We start from the raw sequence: 19369 nt of genomic DNA on the forward strand, positions 1-19369 counted from the left end.
GATGGCTCAAGCCCCAGCCTAAGTAGAGTGTCTGCTTGACTCAGAATCTTAGGCATCCTGGCATGCATCAGGAATCTGGAATGCCAGACTTTCTTTTTTGTAGGCATATTCAGGCTGCACACGTGATTCTACAGTAAGTAGTTTCTTTCCCCACTTAGCTTGGACAAAGGAAGCATACTTCTTGAACAGTACATTTTCATAGGGCCTATGATATAGTGCCTCTTTTTTCTCTAACCTCCTGTCCCTCAATGCTTAGGTACATAGGGAAGGTAGGAGGTGGGGAAAGGGACAGTGTGTTAGGAGTGGATGAAGGGTCAGTTTTGCTGTCTTCTAGTAAGTGCTGAAGGAGAGACAGTTTGGCTAGTTTTTAGAAGTTCTCTTTATAGTGGAGGTTACTTTAATTCTTGTTTCTGGGGAGTCTAGTCAACAATTCTATGAGGAAAATTTCTCCTGAACATGCCATTATGTAATAAAGTCATACTTGGTATATTTGGTGAGCAATTATTAGTTATTATTAGATTATTAAAGTAACTACTACATTTTAAAGGACTATCCAGTTAAAAAGAAAATCAGCATTTTACCAAAGCTTTTGTTAACTAGAATATTGTTATGCTCAACATCCTAATTCTAAGAAAATTTTGGTTAATTAAGGTTAACAGAGAAAGAAAGAGATGGAAATATTACAAATAGCACAAAGGAAGGAAAAAACATATGCCTGTTGATGATTTATCCTTTTGATCAGGTTGGTACCTGGATGGCTTGCAAAATAATTTCATGAGACTTTTGTGCTTTATTATTATTTTTGGTTTTCATCCTCCTAGAGAAAAAACATTGAGCTAAGAATCAGGAGAACTGAACACTTTTTCTACTTAGCCTCTTTTCAGCTCTCTGCCCTTGGCATGTCACTTAGCCTCAATGGGCCTCATTTTCTTCCCTAGTGAAGTCACATGGCTGGACTAAGTGATCTCCAGTGTTTACCATTCTTGATTTACTGAGCCACTGTTTCATTGATTCACATTTGATAAACATTTACTGAGGCACAACTCTGTGCCAAACTCTTGCCTTCCTGCTGTCAAAATCAGTCAACATGATAGAGTTAAAATGTCTTTCAAGATTTCTGATGGTTACTGCTTTTAAAAGGGACTTTCCATAGCAACCTCTGTTTCTTTGGGCTTCCAGAGCTAGTTTTCCTCTTATACTGTAAGGACCTAAAAACTGAGAAAAACAAAGGGACATGAAAAGGTGTTCTGTTCGTAGTTTATCAGAAATAACTTTCTATTCTGATCACCTTTCTTCCTTAACCCAGAAAAGAATATCTCAGACAGATTTTCTGGTCCTATGTATTCTGGTGTGTTACAAATATGTATTTATTTATTTTTCTCACAAATTTAAGGTACTTATCCATATAAATACAATCCTAGAATAATAAAATATTTTAAGAGAAAGTGGATACTACTTCATATAAGTTTATATGTTAATTGGGAATATATATAGTCTCCAATAAAAGTATAGAAGTATCAGTCAATAATGACTAGTGTTTTCCTAGGGATAGAGCCCTTAATTTGGAATTAGGAGCCTTGGGTTCAGTACCCCACTTTACAGTTGGTACTGTATGACCACAGGCAAATAACTATAGCTGAGTCTAAGTTTCCTTCCACAATGGCTATAGTCATGCTGTCATGCCGCACTTTCAATTTTTTTTTTTTTTAAGAATAAGGGCCTGTAATATAATGATTATAGAATTACTATTATTAATTATATACTGATTCCATAATCTCTCCTCAACCTACCTCTCATTGAAAACATCATAAATCAATATTGTCTAGGTAAGCATTTCTCATCTCAGGTCCCTCATCCAATTTGAATACTACTTTTTTCAACTTTCCCAAGGGTGGAATAAAACTAGCACTTTTCTAGATACATGGGAAAGAAGTTAATTCATTATGTACAACAAATTTCTTAGGGCTTTATTCCTTTCCCGATACCAATAGAGGTCTAGCCTAAGAGCAAACATATAGAATTTATCAGAAAGATTTTGGAAATAGCTCATAGAATAAAAGGAGTCATTGAACCACCAAGTCTTAAAAAGGAAGGAACACAGGCATGTTCTGAGCTCCTCACAGCAGCATTCCTGGTCTCCTCTGGGTCTGCATAACTCATGTAACTTGATAACAGTGAAACCCAGATTCAAAGTAACTCCTTTCAAGTTCTGAATTCCCCAAAAGAGATTAACTCTGTCTGATTAGCTCAGCTTGTGTTAGTCAGAAGTCTTTACTACCAGATCAGACTTTTATGATTGGAGCAGGGGCAATGGCAGGATAAATTACAGACATGTTGGGGTATCATTGTGACAGAACAGCCTACTCATTGATCAACACTTTTTTGTTAACAAGTTTTGTCAACAAGTTAGTATTGAGGCCTAATATTAAAGGAATACCCTTCCTAGGATGTAAAGAATTGTTTCAATTTCCTTTCTGGTTTTCCCTGTGATAAAAACTTAGATTCTGAGGTCCAATGTTGGGGAAAAAAAAAAAAAAAAGACACTGGATGACTAATGACTAATCTTATTTGAACTGCGAAACTTTAGCAGAAATCTCAGTGAATCACAGTATTATAAACTTAGTGCTGGCACCTACAGCTAGGCACAGGTGAATCTGGGATGAGAAACTGGGGTTGATTGCAAATGGGGATGGTCATCAGAATCAACTGGAAAACCCTTTTAAAAATCATATTTGTAGCACCCATCGTCGTAAGTCCTACTTTAATAAACATAGGGTGGTGCTCTTGATACTTTATTATTATTTTTTAGTTTCTATTTCTTTCCAGTAACCAGTTTAGCTTGAAACTCAATGTTTTTTGGTAAAGTACAAGAACTTACTTCAATTTATTCTCTGCAGAAAAAAACCCATTTCCCAACAAACTGAGCACAAAATGTGAGATAAAATATAAACGAAACAATCAAAAACCAAAGCACATTCTCACATTTGGTTTGGAAGTAATTTGATTGGTGAGAGAACATTCTGACCAGGATGAATAATATCACCTCTTATATCAGTAAATATAATTCACAGCACATCCATTCACTTCTCGCAGTAAGAGTTCTCTGGTCTCAAGGATAGGACACATTTCCACATTCACAGGCTGAAAAGGCTTTTTTTTTTTTTTCCGCTTTCTTCTTGTTATAAGTAAACCTAATACCCTTTTGAAACAAGTATTTTCTTTCTAAAGATCATCTGCCTTGACACTACATGGCAAGGACATGTGATATATTTTATATCTCATGATATAAAAAGTTGCCTCTGCTTCCATTCCCCATACTAGATGTCTTCCCCATGAAGAATTTGTAAACCTATAAAAGTTAAGGAGATCTACTTCAAGGACTTTCAAAAATTTCTTTCCATTTCCTCAGGATTCACATACAATGTATCATCCTTCTATTTGCAGCACACTCTTCTATTTTTTATAGACATAGAAATTGTTCTAAATTAATTTCATAATTCAATAATGGCTTACCACTCAAATTTTAAAAAAGGACACTGGTTTAGTTAAGCCTTTTCATTTTACAAATAAGAAAACTATGACCCAGAGAATAGAAGAAATTTGGCAAAAACTACAAAGCATACAGATGCCTAAGACTAGAAATTGGATTTTTGACTGAAGCCTATGCTATCTCTACTACATTTTCTTGTATTTCTAATGCCATTTTGGATAGGTTTGAATGGACATCTTCACAGTTTCAGAGGAAAGAAAATATTCATTTTGAAGGATACAGGAGTCTGTTTTTTTCATCATGACATTCCATCCTAATTTAATTTTTCTCAAATACCAATTTCGTTGCTTTATAGTTTTCATATAACCAAATAACATTACTATTATTTTTCTCAGCTACAATCACAAAGTGAAACAATTATATCAACTACCTCACCATATTTGCAATAATTATATTAACCTTCTGATCATCAAAATTAGAATTTTGTAGGGTTTTTTTTTATATCTAGTATCATAATAAGCCTCTGATTCAAATGTGCAGATATTCCTACTTAAAAACAGACACTGCATTTTATTTTAAATTGATAGCATTGGTCGTGATGTGGAAAAAATATTATATCATTTTACAAAAGATAAACATAAAGTGAATTCAGGCAACTATTTTTACAAGAAGCTAATTACCGGCGAGGTATAATAGACTGAGGCGATATAGTAAAATGTTTAATATTCACAGTGGTTTTCAACTTGGCACACAATGAAATCACCTAGAGAGCCTTGAAAGATATTGGTGTCTGGGTCACACTTCCCACCACAATATTCTTATTTAATTGGTCCAGTATGTGGTCTGGGCATTTGGGATTTTCAGATGTTTCCCAAGTGATTCTAATGTGCAGACATAAAGAGAATCAAGGATTTAGAGAGAAATGACAGAGGCATTTATTGTGTAATAGTCATGCCTCTATAACTATACTAATTTAGTTTTAATAATGTGGCAAAAGTTATGGGTCTTTAAGCTATAATTTACACTTTAGATATGACCTGACTGTGTATCGTATTGCTTTGCGTGTGCATATTGCTTGAGTAATTAATAAGCAGTTGGAATAGTTCATCTTATAATTAGGAACACTTGGGTGCATTTCCTCTCCCTCTCCCTTTGATGATGCATTATGTGACCGACCTTTAGAAGTATCTAATTTTAAGTAACGGTTTTCTTTGTAAGGGCCAATCTTTGTGTAAAATCACATGAATGAGTACTGAACCCTTTCAGATAGTATGGATAGATGAAATCTGTTTTGATGTTCCACATCTTGCTACCAATTCAATCACATTTAGACCAACACAGAAATGTCCAATTAGCTAAATTCAATTATTTTTAAATTTAAAAATGCAGCTAATTTCCCAAACTCTCATTATACAAATATATAAGTTTTAAATATTTCTTGCAAAATCTAATGCATTCGAAGAAGGCAAATGCTCCATTTAATCCTTAAAAGCCTGTGTTCTTTATTTGCCGGTTAGAATAAAACCTGAAGCTGAAGAAAGGAATACGGAAGCTAAATACCTCACTTAAAAAACAAGGATAGTCTACTCTAAAAAGAAAGTCACGGAAGAAAATCCTGAGGAAAAATAGATAATCATTAAAAAAAAAAAAATTAAAAAAAGATGCAGAACAAGAGCTAGCCCTGATCTAGTTAACAGGAAGAGCTGATGCCCATTTATCAGAAACTTCTTTTTGACAGGCCTATCTTTCTTTAACGACATTGACACTACAATGCAGGCTGAAATTTGAAATGTGTAAGCTCCTCTTCCTTCCTCTAATAGACAAATGCACAAAGGATTGATCTTTGCGGCTCTTGCTGCTGTGTCTTAATACACAATCGGCTCAGGATTTTAACCAAGTCATATGCTGACTAAAAGCCTCTTCATGAAAAGCCTTTAGCAAATTTTTGTTTGTGTTTTCTTTACATGTATTTTGGTTTGAAGACAAAGAGTTTCTTCCCCACTTCCCTCATTTGCTGTTACCTGTTTGACTAATTTAAAAAGCTGGCTATGTGAATGCTGAAAAGAGAGAAAATGAAAGAGTGGGCAGGTAGGTCAAGATGGAATGTCCCTGACTCTGGCAGGCCTTATCATTCTCTTCACTGGAAAAAATCCTTTATTCTTCCACTTTCAACTCAAGGAAGACATAGAAGCAGCCCTTCAGCCTTTCCTACTTCAGGTCAGAGTCCTTTTTACACTTGGCATACAACCTAGACACATCAGGATTCTGTACAAATGGAAAGCTGAATGCTTCCAAGCAATTCAAATGCATTCTGTGGTTCTTTAGCCCCATGGGCTGCCTTAGCAGATTTGAGGCATCTCTTAGGGCAGTGGTTTGAAAGCTTTGAGGTTTTCTTGGCGACTGGGAAGAATAATTTGACTTCTCTTGGAATAAGATCGTATTCAGCAGAAAAGATATGCTGTGCTCAAGGTCATGGACCTTGGCTCTGGATATTCAGTTATTCAGCAAAAAAGCCATTCCAAGCTTTCAGAACATTCTGATACTGCTGCAGGTGTTGTCTGTGGAGACCTAGGTTTTTACATCTACTCGTCCCCTTCTCAATGCTGTCTGTTCTGCTTTCTGACCATCACATGCCCTTTATACTTATGTATATGTATGCAATATGAAAAGAAATACTTCCATGAAATCAAGATCTATATATACATATATAAATGACTAAATACTTAAAGTGCACAAGTAGATTTTTTTAAATTGATGCATTTCAATGCCTTATGTCTTAAACATCATTTTATGATGTATTGTTTGCAAAATAAGCCATGGAAGCCCTGAGGAATTAATTAAATGACCAATTAAAGACCTACTATGTGTGAGGCACTGTTAATTGTTTTGAGGAAAACAAAGATGAATAAGATGATCTATTTTATAAGATGGTCACAATGCAAAGAAGATACAAGGCATATAAAAGGCCATGGAAATGAAAAAGAAGAGATTATTCAAAAAGGGGATTTGGGTGGGGAGAAAGGCATTCCAGGTTTGAGGTAAGAAATCAAACAATTAATGAAATTTGACTAGAACTAAGATGGCATGAAAAAGACTAATGGCAAATGAAATGAGACTGGTTCGGGCTGAATTGTAACAGGCCTTGATAAAGGGAGGTGGCATTCTTGTTATTTTTATCAAGAATATCCACCTGAGAGTGAATGGTAAATACTTGATTGGCATGAATTTAGGAATAACTGCACCTAATTTTTGTTATGATTATAATAGTTTGAATAATGCAGTCTACTCAACATGAAGGTAATAATTTCAATGTAAAATTAAGGACAGTAAAGCATTTGGAAAGCACTATTCAGGTTTAGTTCGGAGCAGGGGAAAACAGATAAATGGTCCATCACAAGATATTTTTATTCCTATTCCCTATCAAACAGGCAAACATTTGTGAGGAAAAAGGCTTTATGTAAAAAGTGTTTACTTAGCATTACCTGCCAAGGAAGATACTGGTTTAACTATTTGATGAAGCAAAGCTAAGCTATATTATATTCTAGTAAGTTGTATTAAAATCGATTGAAGAATATAATAAAATCCCTTTAGAGTTTTAAAAACTGCCATTTTGAACATATAAGAAATAACAGCGCAAGGTACTATTTAAACAAATGCCAACTTTTCTTACAGAATAAATTTAACTGCAAATGAATACAGAGCCCTATACACATTTTCTTTTGACTTTGTCCCTGGTGTTGTAGTAAAGAGCACAGTTTCTAGAATAACAGGAGACAAATCATCACTCCATCACTTATTACCTTTGTGAATGGGGTCAATGTTTACTCAGAAGTTTAATGAGTTACAGTTTATAAAATTATTAGCATAGGATCTGTCCACAAATGTTATCCAATTATCCTATACATAATTTTTATTTCTTTTTAAATCTTTTAAAATTAATTCCATTAGAGCTTTACTTCATGGACCACTGCTTGCTTTTATTTCTTGATTAAGAAATCATTCCCCTCCTCAAAAATTATAAAGATATTTTCCCCTCTTTTTTATACTATTTCTATATTGTAGTCCATTTATTGTTTACTGATATGAATAGTATATGAGATGAACCTAATTTTACTTTTCCATACATATAATCAGTTCTTCCAACACTGTCTATTAAATATTGCATTTTTCCTTATAGTTTTTAAAGGCATTTATCACATACTAAATAAACTCCAAATGTACTTGATTTCTAGCCTCCATTCTTCTCCACACACCTGTTTGTTTCTGTGCCAGAACCAGACTGTTTTAATTTTAGTCATTTCACAATACTTTTTAATATCATGTTGCAAAGGTACCCAAATTACTATCTTTCTCAAAAAATTAGCCTTTTATGCAAATATATGCTTATATATTACCTTTAGAATCAATCTGTCAGGTCCCCAACCCCTCTCTTCAAATGAGACTATTAGTTAAATTTCCCTAAATCTATAAGTTAATTTAAAGCTTGAATCATCCTATCCAGAGGCACATGGTTTATTTTCCACTTATTAGGGTCCTCTTTTATATCCTTCAGTAAAGCTTTATTATTTTCTTCATGTAAATCTTGCATAGGCCAGTATTTTTAATGTTTGAGTAAGTTTTTCACATTCCTAAAAATCTTCATGCAGGTAATCATAACTACTTAAACACCTCATTCACTTAATAAACACAATAATTTGAAAGAAAATCCCATCAATATTTTTGCCCTTCCGCTTTAGTTTTCTATCCTCCTGATTATGCTAAGTAACTGAACTAATAAGAAAAATATTTATTCTTTATTATTCTTTTGGGTCTGAAAAGAAGAGTTTTTATCACCAGACATACAAATGCATCTTGAGAGCCATCAAGCTATACTCTTTAATATTATGTCTATGGCCATAAACAACTGTAAATATCAGAAGAAAATATCAAAAGTAAAAAGTAATAAGAAAAATAAAACATATAATTTAACTAAGAACAAATAGCAGCCCTCACGTGACTAACCACCATAATCTATAGTCAAAAAGTAAGGATTACACCATCCTGATAGATGGCTATCAGTTTTAATCTCTCACATTTACAGAATGGAATAATATTTTCTTCCTCACTAGAGGACATTCTTTCCTCCTAGTTTCATTTAGTCTATCCTCCAGGTTAAAGGAAAATAATTCTTCCCTATTAATCACCAATCACAACCATGAAGGATATAAATTACATTGAAAGTCAAATAGCCACCTTCCTCCTACAATTTTACTACAGAGATCCAGCACTTAACACATAAACTTGGAAAATAAAAATGCTGCAGGTTAAGCCAATTTAAGATAATAGGGGAGCATCTACAGGTTTGTTAAATATAAACTTTTTAAAAGGATAAATAAATTTCTTGATTTTTATGTTGTAAAGAACATGCCAAATACAGGTGCATTCCAAATATGACCCAAAATAAACATTCAAAACCACATCCCAGAAAGTGGTATTTTTTTCTATAAATTATATAGAAAAGTGTCTCTAATTTTAATTTTGAAAAGAAAGTAAATAATAACAGAATTAATAAAAAAAATAACAGGGTGTCTCCCCTCGAATTAACAGCCCTTGGATCTATCTCTCTAACAAGCTTTATTTTCCTATCTATATAGCATTTACTATAACCTAAATTGTGAAATACTTATTTATTCCCTCATCACCCACTAAAGCATGACCTCGCTGACAGCAGGGGTTTTGCTGTTGTTGTCATGGTGCTTATTTACCACTGCTTCCCAGGGTCTTTAACGGTGTCCAAGGAGGCACTCGGCAACTATCTGTTGATCGAATTATCTATGATAGCTTAATTTACATTTGCACAAGAGCACAAGAACTAAAAAACTAACCAACTATGGTATATAATATACTTGAAACTAATATATTGTATGTTAACTATATTTCATTAATTTTTTTAAAAGAAAAGCTAACCAAATAAGCTATTTCAAAAATATAAATGGAACTTTCTGTCATTATCTATGACCTTTCAGAAGGAAATTAATTCTTTTCTGTGCTTAAAAATAAAAATCAAATTCGATTATAGAACTAAAGAAAGCTACTGTCTGAATATGACTTTAGGAATATTTTTTATTGATGTGACTCCCTGTCTAAGAAGGGAAAACAGACATTAATCACACATTAAATAAATCATTAAATTACATGTGTTTAAAGTACCACCAAGAAAGGAAAACTGAAATGTCCTTGAGGGCAGATACTCAAGTGGCACTGGGAAGGTCTTCTCTGAAAAGAAATATCTCAATTACTGGAAACTAAAGAAGGAATAAGATGAACAAAATAGAAATAAGGTTGACGAAAATTTCTGGGGAAAAAAAAAAGAGTAAGAGTTAAGGTACATGGAAAAGGCAAGGGGTATTCTAGATATCTACAGAGATATCTACAAAGTTCTAAAGCCAGCTAGATTTGGCAAATTCTAAAACCTATGAGACCTGAGACGTACTAGAAAAGAATCACGACAAAACAGGTGGAAGGCAGCTATGCCATTCTTCTCATACTGAATTAGCCAGCTAGAATACTTGGAATTTTCTTTAACTTTCCTACACCCAGCAGCAGTCTGCCCCAGCCAGATGCTGCATCAGTAAAAAGTGGAAACAGGAACTACTCTGAAACTCCTGATATGTTTAGTGACAAGAGTAACTCATAGCTGGTGGACAAAGACATTTTGTATTCAGAAAGTTTAAAATTCTTTAGATAGCTTTCCAAATTTCACAAGCGCACTCTGATATGAGAGATCAAATTGAGGTGAACCAGCTCTTCGGATGTAAATCTGAGATCTTCCTATAGGACAACAAAAGGGAGCCAAACTTTATAAACCCATTTTAACACTAGTGAAACAAAATAGGTTTAGTCAGCTGTGGGAAACTCAGTTTTCTTATGATTCTTCAAATTCCAAAATTCTTCCTACCTTTGTACTTTTCTCTAACCTTTTCCATTGGCCACATATTTCCAGAATAATCTCAAGTTCCATCACAAAGATCCTTCTCTATTTCATCCATCCCTCCTCTGACCTCTTCCAATATTTCATAACCGTTATCATACAATCCCTCCCTCAATTGTATATGATTCCTAGGAGAAGAGAAAGAAGGTAGGAGAGAAACACAGAGAAAGACTAAAAATGTGAATACAGAGTATTTTTCTAAAAAAGCACATTTCTAATAATATAAAAGACCGATTAAAGGTCAAGCATTATATTCTTTTAGTGATCATTTTTGTCTGATCATTCTGTTTTAATATTTTTCTATAGAAATCTGTATAATAGGAGGTCCTCTTAAATAGTTACTTGCTAAACAAATCATCTATCAACATGTCAATTTCAGACATGTTTACTTAGGTCATTCTTTAGAGACTGTCCTAAAGAAGAAAAAAAGTAGAAACATATAGATAGTAGGCCAGGGAAAAATATATATATTGTTTCATTATTTGCCAGTTTTGAAAGGCTCATATTTCTTATTCTAGGTGATTAGGGTATATATGAAAATTGTTAAACTCTTAAATATTATTAAACCAGTTTGGAAAAATTCCTTCGCCCTCCAAGAGAACATAGGCAAATAACATGAATTTTAAAAAAACCCATGGAATTGAAAATTAAAGATCAATAAATTTGTGAAAAATTATACAACTTTTTAGGCATTCAAATAAATACATGGGAAAATAAAAGTAAAATGTCTTTGTGTTTGGCTTACAATATGCAACACTGGTTGGGTGTAATAAGACAAGCACTTTATACCCTAACTAGTGAAAATACAAAGTGGTTCAAACTATGAGAAATGTAAATTGGCAATTTTTAAAGACTCAAACATAAGTTCTACCCTTGTCCTAATAATTCCACTTCCAAATAACACATTTAAAAAAATCAGAAACATGCACAAAAATTTGTATATTAAAGTGTATATTCCTAAAAATTCAGAAAATTGTAAATAATTAAAATATTCAGTTACTGATAAATTGTTAAATAATTTATAAAACAACATTAGGATAGAATCTTTTGCTGTTATTACAAATTATGTTTCACATTCTAATGATGAGGGAAGAAAAATATTCCCCACAGAAAGCTAAACAAAATAAAGCGTGGGCATACAAATTGCATTCTAAATTATAAGATTAGAATTATATATACATACACATATAAACATATTTCTGGAAGAAAATACACCAGAATGTTATTATTTTTGTTATACAAAAGTGTGTTTCTTTCTTTAAATCTTTTTGTATCTTCCAAATTTTCTATAATGAATATTTTTTTATAACCAGAAAAGTTAATAATATTAAATCATTAATTGAGATTCATTTTGCCATGTCCATGAATTATTCTACATAAATAGCTCCCTTTTACAATTCAAGCCAAAGAGATGCCAAACCAGATTGGGCTCTACAGAGACTCAACTGCCAACAATGACATAATACAAAACCTCCCACAGAGACCCTCTTCTCTTTCACACAATGCTGTATTTTTTTTTAGCAATGTTTAACAGTTGGAAATGCTGAAAAGCTACAGATGAGAACATTAACGGAAAGTATTTTCCATCACATTTTGTCAGGGAAAATCCCTTAGTAGATCTATTTCTGAGTTATGTTTTTACCCAGGCTGACAAAATTTAAAACAGAGTATATAAAAAATGCATGTGTGACCATCTTTCTCTACCAAACGGAATTCATTTTGGCTATCACACTGATAAAGATCTTTTTTCTGAGCTTGTTCTACATATGACCCTATATTTGGAGGATGTGAGAGACTGCAAGTAGCAAGTGGCCTAAAAAGATGGTATTGAAACAAACACTTCTCTTAAATTGACCAGGAATACCAAAGAAATAGTCCAATGATAATTTGCAATCCTTTATGGTCTGTAATTCAAGTATAATCTCTGTATCTAACCAACAGACTTAATGGGTTGACAAAGTTCATAAAAAACCCAAATGTCCTTATTGGTTCAACAAACAGTTTGCCCTTACTCCTACTCCACTGTAATCCATCATGCTGGACTGAGGAGACAAGGGCTTGTTTAAACAGACAAGTTCACTTTCTGTACAGAAATCGCCCTCACCTTCACAGTCCACCTTTGCCTTTTGTTGCTGAGACCATCTTCTCAGGGGCTACTCTCTCTTATAAATGTATAACCATGTAAATTCTCAAAACTTCTGGCCTCTCAGTTTCCTCGTTAGTAAATCAGGTCCTCTCCCTCAGATCCCAATACCTCTATGCTGGGTCAGATTTTCCCGGCTTTGCCCAGTTGTGAATTCATCATAATTTAACATCCACTCAATTTGAAAGTCTTTCTTTTTCCTTTATCAAACTACTGGACTGATGAACGATAGTTAGGATTTGTATTCAAATTTTAAATAGTCTGAATTGTGTACTACTGTTTGAGCAGGGTTGGGGTCCTCATTCAAGGACAAGAATACAGAATCAGGCACAAAAATACACGCAACCACACAAAGAAATCACAACTAATTTCTAGATATGTCAGATCTCTTTATTCTGAGATTTCTCTAGATATTTGTGAATATGTTAACATAGAAATGTCTCCAGATTATAATTTGGCTTCCTCTTCTTGCAGAGAACACTTTACAGCTACTAAAACTTCACTAAAGGTAGGTGCAAATGAGGAGTCCCAAGAGAGGATCAAATTAGAAGCTTCTGTTTTCAGAAATGTGCTAATTAATTTACCAGGTAGATTTATTTTGCTTTTTACCCAGTCTTTCCATGCTGTACAGGATGTAAGGGTCTGTTTTGGCCAATGACATTATGACTTGTGGCTAAGTTATTTAAATGTGAAATCTGAAATCATGTCAAATGAGATTATTAATACATATTGCATTACTTGATTCCTAGGACAATTATGAACAATCAGAGAAAAAAGGATTTATATATCATTGTTTGAAAATTCTTACACTAGAAAGTAACTCCTTTGGGGCAAGGAAATTTTATTGACCCCTAGCATCTTCCTGGCACACAATACAAATTTCACTGATATGTTTGATGGATGGAAATGAATCTCAGATGCCATCACTGACCTTGCTCCATCCCTAAAATGGAGAAAATTCAGGCAGCTGTGGTCATCTACATTTTCTCTAATAGCCACAAGTGATCTACATCCAGATTAAAATAAAGTAGACACTGGTGGCATTTATATTTATCCTCCAGCTGTTTCTGTCCCCTGGTTTTATCAATTACAATCAGAAATGCTCTCATTCCTGAGGAATTTGAAGAACTGCCTCAATTGTGCACTGCCCTCTGGGTGTTCTGATATAATATAAATGTCTACAGTGATGATAATGTACTGAATTCTATTTAAGCGATTGTAAGGTAATCAGAAAAAGAGACTCTAATTCAAAAAAAAAAAAAGATTCCAAGTGTGAGGCCCCTGCTTTGTGATATCAGACCTCCTTGTCATTGCCTTTAAAAATATCATAAAATATGATTTCCGTCAGAGCAAGCAGTGTATGGCTCCTGAGGTCGTGTGATAACACAGCATATTGTTTCTGTGGAGATGTCAACACAGTTCTCAAAGGATGATTCACTTTCCAGTTTTATGCTTTCTTACCCTGGATCCTCATAAGAATCTGCTCTGAAATTTAAACATCGAATAAAAGTGCTTCCAAACAATTAATATTACAGCAAACATACCAATAGACCTATTGGAGGCAGCCAAATATTTCACCACCCCTGTCTTTAATGTCAGATTGCTTTTTTATTCCAGAGGTCAGGAAAACAAACACTCTATGAGCTCATTACGTGCATGCCCAAACAAGCAGAGAAATAGGCACCTTTCCAAATGCCAGACAATAAAACCTAGGATTTTTCTTTGTACCTCACTGTAATTTGGGTGATAAAACACTCGGTAATACAAGCTATTAAAACAAACCAACAAACGGAAACCAGTCTCTCAGAGTCTATTTTAAAAACCCCTACTGTGTTCTTAATTAACTGTTGATTTATAAACCAAAAAATGTCAGTCAAGATGTAAAGTTATCTTTAGTACCATCTAACAAAATTTTAAGATCCTGAATATTTGATGTAAAAAAAAAAAAAGAATAAACACAAGTAATAAGCAACTCATTTTAGCCAACACTTTGGAATCAATAGAATAGTAGAAAACTACACAATAAGAATCCATTTTTCTATGGTTTCTGGTATCTAGTGAATTAGAATATAGTAAACTTTATTTGGCAAACAGAATTGTTCTTTCAACCACAGCTTCTTTCAATAACTGGTAAGAAATAAATCGATATCTATAACAATGACCCAAAAATATTATAACGTACTGAGAATTAGATCATGGAAAATATAATTCAGAGTAATTTTATTGTTAGGCTTATTTCATTTTTAATTCATTAGAAATGAGTGATCTGTGCGTTGTGTATGTGTATAGTAATTCTCTCCTCCGTGGAAACCCTACGACCTGTTGAAAAATAAAGGTTGATTCTCTTTAGGAACATTTCTAAAGAAAAAATATCTCTATAAAGTAAGGAATGAGAACTTGCTGACAGAACATGTTCTCTTCCATTCCTCCCCTCCCCCAACTCCACCCCTTCTTTTTTCCATCACTCACAATGATAGGATTAGTACAGCTTGTACTGGAGCTTTAGAACTACAATAAACAAGGACAATTTTCTGGTCCTAATTAACTCCTGTTAAAATAGGCACTGCACAACAATAGCCAGCCCAGAGTTGCAGTGAAAAAACAGCAACAACGAACCCTAACATTCTATGCATAATAAACCCAATTTAAATGAGCATATTATTAAGGTCTTTATGAGCTGCTCTATGGCCACAGGGCAGGTATCTTGGCCTGGAGTGACTGAAAGTTTGCTGCAGACACTTGCAGTCTGGGCTATTAGCAGAATGGCTTCCCTATAAAATCAAAGGTGGCATCGATGGTTTACTACCTTTCTATTTCATTTTTTTCACATTTTTCTTCTAAAACTAAAACCACTGATCATGTCTATCCTTCACTGAAACATTGCCTTCTTTGACCTTCAGGTCTCTTTATTCATGGTTTTGCCTCATTTGTATTTTTAAAAAATGTTTAATGGAGTTTTTGAGGTATAGTTTACACATAAATTCACTCATTTTAAGTGTGTAATTCAATGAGTTTTGGTAAATTTACAATGTTATGCAATCATTATCACAATGAAATTTTATATTTCCACTATACCAAAAGACCTGTGTCCATTTGCAGTCAGTCTTTGTTCCCATCTCAAGGCAACACTAACATTTTTGCCTCTATAGATTTGCCTTTTCTAGACAGTTTACATGAAATCATATACTGTGAGGTCTTTTGTGCGTGATCTTTAAATTATCATAATGCCTTTGAGGCTCATCCATGTTGTAGTACAAAGCATGCAGGGTACAATAGTACTCCACTGCATGGGTATACTACATTTTGCTTAGTCATCCACCAGCTGATAGACATTTGAGTTGTTTCTACTTCTTGCTATTATGAATAATGCTACTATGCTATTAACATGTTTTTGGGTGATGTGTTTTCACTTCTCTTGAGAAGGTATTTAGAAGTGAAGCTGCTGAATCATATGTTAAATCTATGTTTAACATTTTAAAAACTCCCAAACAATTTTCCAAAGTTTTACAGTAAGCAATGTATGAAAGTTTCAAATTCTCCTTGCATTCATTAACACGTTACTATGCCTTTTTGATTATAGGCATCTCAGTGGTGTATCTTCCTGTTCTTTTAAACTGCATTTTAACCTGTTTAGGATGTTGACCATCTCCCATTTGTGTGTTTTCTCTTTTTAAAATTCTTTGATTTTTAAAAAAGATTTCCTTCTTTCCTTATAACCATTTCCTAATCCACATGAATCATGTTGACTCTCGCTTACATGTAATTAACTCCCATATCTAAATACTTGAAATTTATGGCTCATTCTCAATCTATCTCCACGAGTTGCTCAGGTCACATTTTTATTTGAGAAAGAGACAGGGAAGCTTAGTACTAAACTTACACATAAATAATACAAAGAAGTACAAGTTTACCCTGATTTAACATATAATTACTCAAAATAGTAGTACATAGGAATCATTTGGATGCTAGGTAAATGTGTTGACCATATGAGCAGATTTTCCTGCTCTCCTATTGCCTCATGGATAGTATAGGATTCATTTGGCTGGAAACACTTTCAATTTAGAACCCAGATGTCATCACTATCTTCTCCACTTGCATCTTTTATTCTTTTGTGCGTATGTGTGACATGATGACTGAAGCCGGGGCACACAAGTAAAACCACACTATCTCCTCCTCCCCTTCTTCCTTTCTAGACTTTTCAGCTTCCTATCTAATCAGTAGCCAGTAGGGAGACTTCACAAAAAGGTTTAAATGATGTTTAAACAAAACTTTGTATCCATTTCACAGTGTGCAATCAAGTGAACACGCGGAAATAGGAGAACAATGCAAGGGACAAAAGATCAAAAAAGGACAAATTAAAGCCTTTTGCAACCTGGGCAAAACATATCAGGCCCTGATGTAAAAAAGAAAAATTTAGAAAACTTAGATTGTTCAACATCCAATAGCTTTCCCAATTTAAGAAAAGCAATAAACTGAGCACAATTAAATGATAAATTGGACTGATCAGTCTATTCGTATTTTTCTTCTGGAAAGTTGCAAGCATTGGGAAAAAAACATATAGTTCTCTATTCCTTCCTTACTTTTCCTTCTGTTTCCCTTCTCTTTTCACTTTCAGAAAACAAAAACAAACAAACAAAAAAAACCAAAAACTAAACTTTTTTTAGGCATTAGTAAAGACTCAAGAAGAACTTCATTTGATGCATTTTTACTTACCCTTCAAACAAGTTTTTCCATGTTCCAAGGCCACTGCTTGTGGAACCCAGATAATTCTAGCCTACAACTTAGGAATGAAAGTGCATGGTTTTTTTATCAAGATGTGTTCACAGAAATTCGAATAAATAAAGCCTGAGCCGGTGTAGCCTAATATGTTAAAAACAACATTTAAATTGAACCGAACAATATTTGTTAATTGCTAAAAAAAAAATCTTCGCTAGTATGACTTAATTTAAGAGCTGCAACTTGGCATCTTTTTGGGAACAAAACAGTTGCAAATGGGAAGTATCTGCTTTTGTGTGGTTGGTTTTTCTTTTATGAAGACAGGAGAAAGAAAGAAGATAGAAAGAACTGGAAATTTAAGACTTTGAAAGCTGGTACATCATCATTCACCATATAAATATAGCTGATATAGATACATAGATAGATGGATAGATGGATGGATGGATGGATGGATGGATGGGCGGATAGACAGATAGATAGATAGAGATATAGATATATAGATTAAGAGTAGTATAAATTGGTATTTCTTTTTGATACTGCATGTTTATACATAGAAAAGTATTCAAGACAAGCAAATAAGGAGAAAGAAGAAAAGGAAGTATTAGACTAGCAATTATTTAAGGGTAAACTGACACATAAATGTGATAGAATTAAACTTAAACCATTTTCAGTCTAATTACCAATAAATAGAAATGAGAAGGTATTGACCTCTAGACTTCAGAAAGCTTGGATAAAATCACTACGAATCTGTCAGCTCTACCATCAAAATAAATCCAGAATCTAACCAGTTCTCATCACTTCCACTGCTACCACCCTCATCTGAGTCACCAGCATCTCTCTTGGAGTTTTGTAATGACCCCTAAACTTGTATTCCTGAGTCTACACTTCCTTCACCCCACCGCAAGAAAGCAAAGTGATTCTTTTAAAAAACTTAAAGTCCTAGTGTGTCATTTTTTCACTCAATTCCACCTCACCCAAGTGAGAAATTCAGTAGTCTTTTGAGTTAGAAGCAGAAGAGATAACAAACTGCCACTTACAAAAATTGTCGTGGGGACAGAAAGTACAGCATAGGAACTATAATCAATAATAATGTAATAATTATGTACAGTGCCAGGTGGGTAATATACTTATCAGGGTGATCACTTCATAAGGCTATAAATGTCTAATTACTATGGTATATACCTGAAATTAACATAATATTGCATGTCAACTACAATTTAAAAATAAACTAATAAAAAAGAGTAACACCTAAATTCTAAGTAGCAGCTCAATCTGTACTAAAACAATTGCAGCCAGAAGTCATAAAAATGATGTTATGGAGTCACAAGGACAAGATAATTAACTATTTAGAAAACAGAAGTTTATAAAGTTCTGGAAATATCAAGTTTCTCCAATGTTTATGGGTTTCCTCCATTTAAACATCCGTACTGAGGTTTATAGGTGGAAAGTGAAGTTTATTTATCACCTAACTAAGTATCTATTTTGTATAGAAAAGAATGGTTAAACAGATATATTCAGTAGCCTACACTGCTTCTCTTGGCTGTTCATAACTGATGTGACAGGAGTTCTGTCTGTCCTACACTAATCATCACCATTAATCACTCAACCTACCCCACAGTCCCCACCATTCCACCCAAGCTCAAGTGCTACTCAAGCAAAGTAGCAGCTTATTAAATATATATATATATATCTCAGCAAAATATTATCTTACTACACTTGAGTAAAATATCTTCATTATAAGAGATGCCATCATTGTAAATGAAATCAATTAGTTGATTAAAAAAATAAGGCTATCGTAGAACATTTGTTTTTTTTTTTTTTATGCTTTGGAAAATAAGGAAATTAAATGAAAGAGAAATTACCAATAACCACCTAGAAATAAACACTATTGATATTTTGTTAGTTTTATATCTTGCTTTATCCACTGACTGTGACATAGGCATTTTCTTATCTCATTAAAAACTCTTTAGAAACAAAAAATAACAACAAACCCTTTCTTGGCCTTCCATCTCTCACAGAATAAGAGCCAAAGTCAGTGTTTTTAACTCCA

At 33.7% G+C, this 19369-nt stretch overlaps 1 protein-coding gene across 30 annotated transcripts in view; it reads right to left on the minus strand.

Annotated features, from left to right (window-relative positions):
• NRXN1 (neurexin 1) overlaps positions 1-19369 on the minus strand; it is a 1005516-nt gene that overhangs the window by 633023 nt on the left and 353124 nt on the right. Inside the window, exon 1 of one of the 30 annotated variants that reach the window (XM_016137101.2) lies at positions 10428-11063. The exons of the other annotated variants lie outside the window; for them this stretch is intronic. Coding sequence (XP_015992587.2) covers positions 10428-10464 — 37 coding nt within the window. The 5' untranslated portion in view covers positions 10465-11063. Of the gene's footprint in view, positions 1-10427; positions 11064-19369 lie in introns of those variants that run through there. 30 annotated transcript variants of the gene reach the window in all.

The sequence above is a fragment of the Rousettus aegyptiacus genome, unplaced genomic scaffold, assembly GCF_014176215.1.
Source record: "Rousettus aegyptiacus isolate mRouAeg1 unplaced genomic scaffold, mRouAeg1.p scaffold_m13_p_7, whole genome shotgun sequence".
In the NCBI taxonomy this organism is placed as follows: domain Eukaryota; kingdom Metazoa; phylum Chordata; class Mammalia; order Chiroptera; family Pteropodidae; genus Rousettus; species Rousettus aegyptiacus.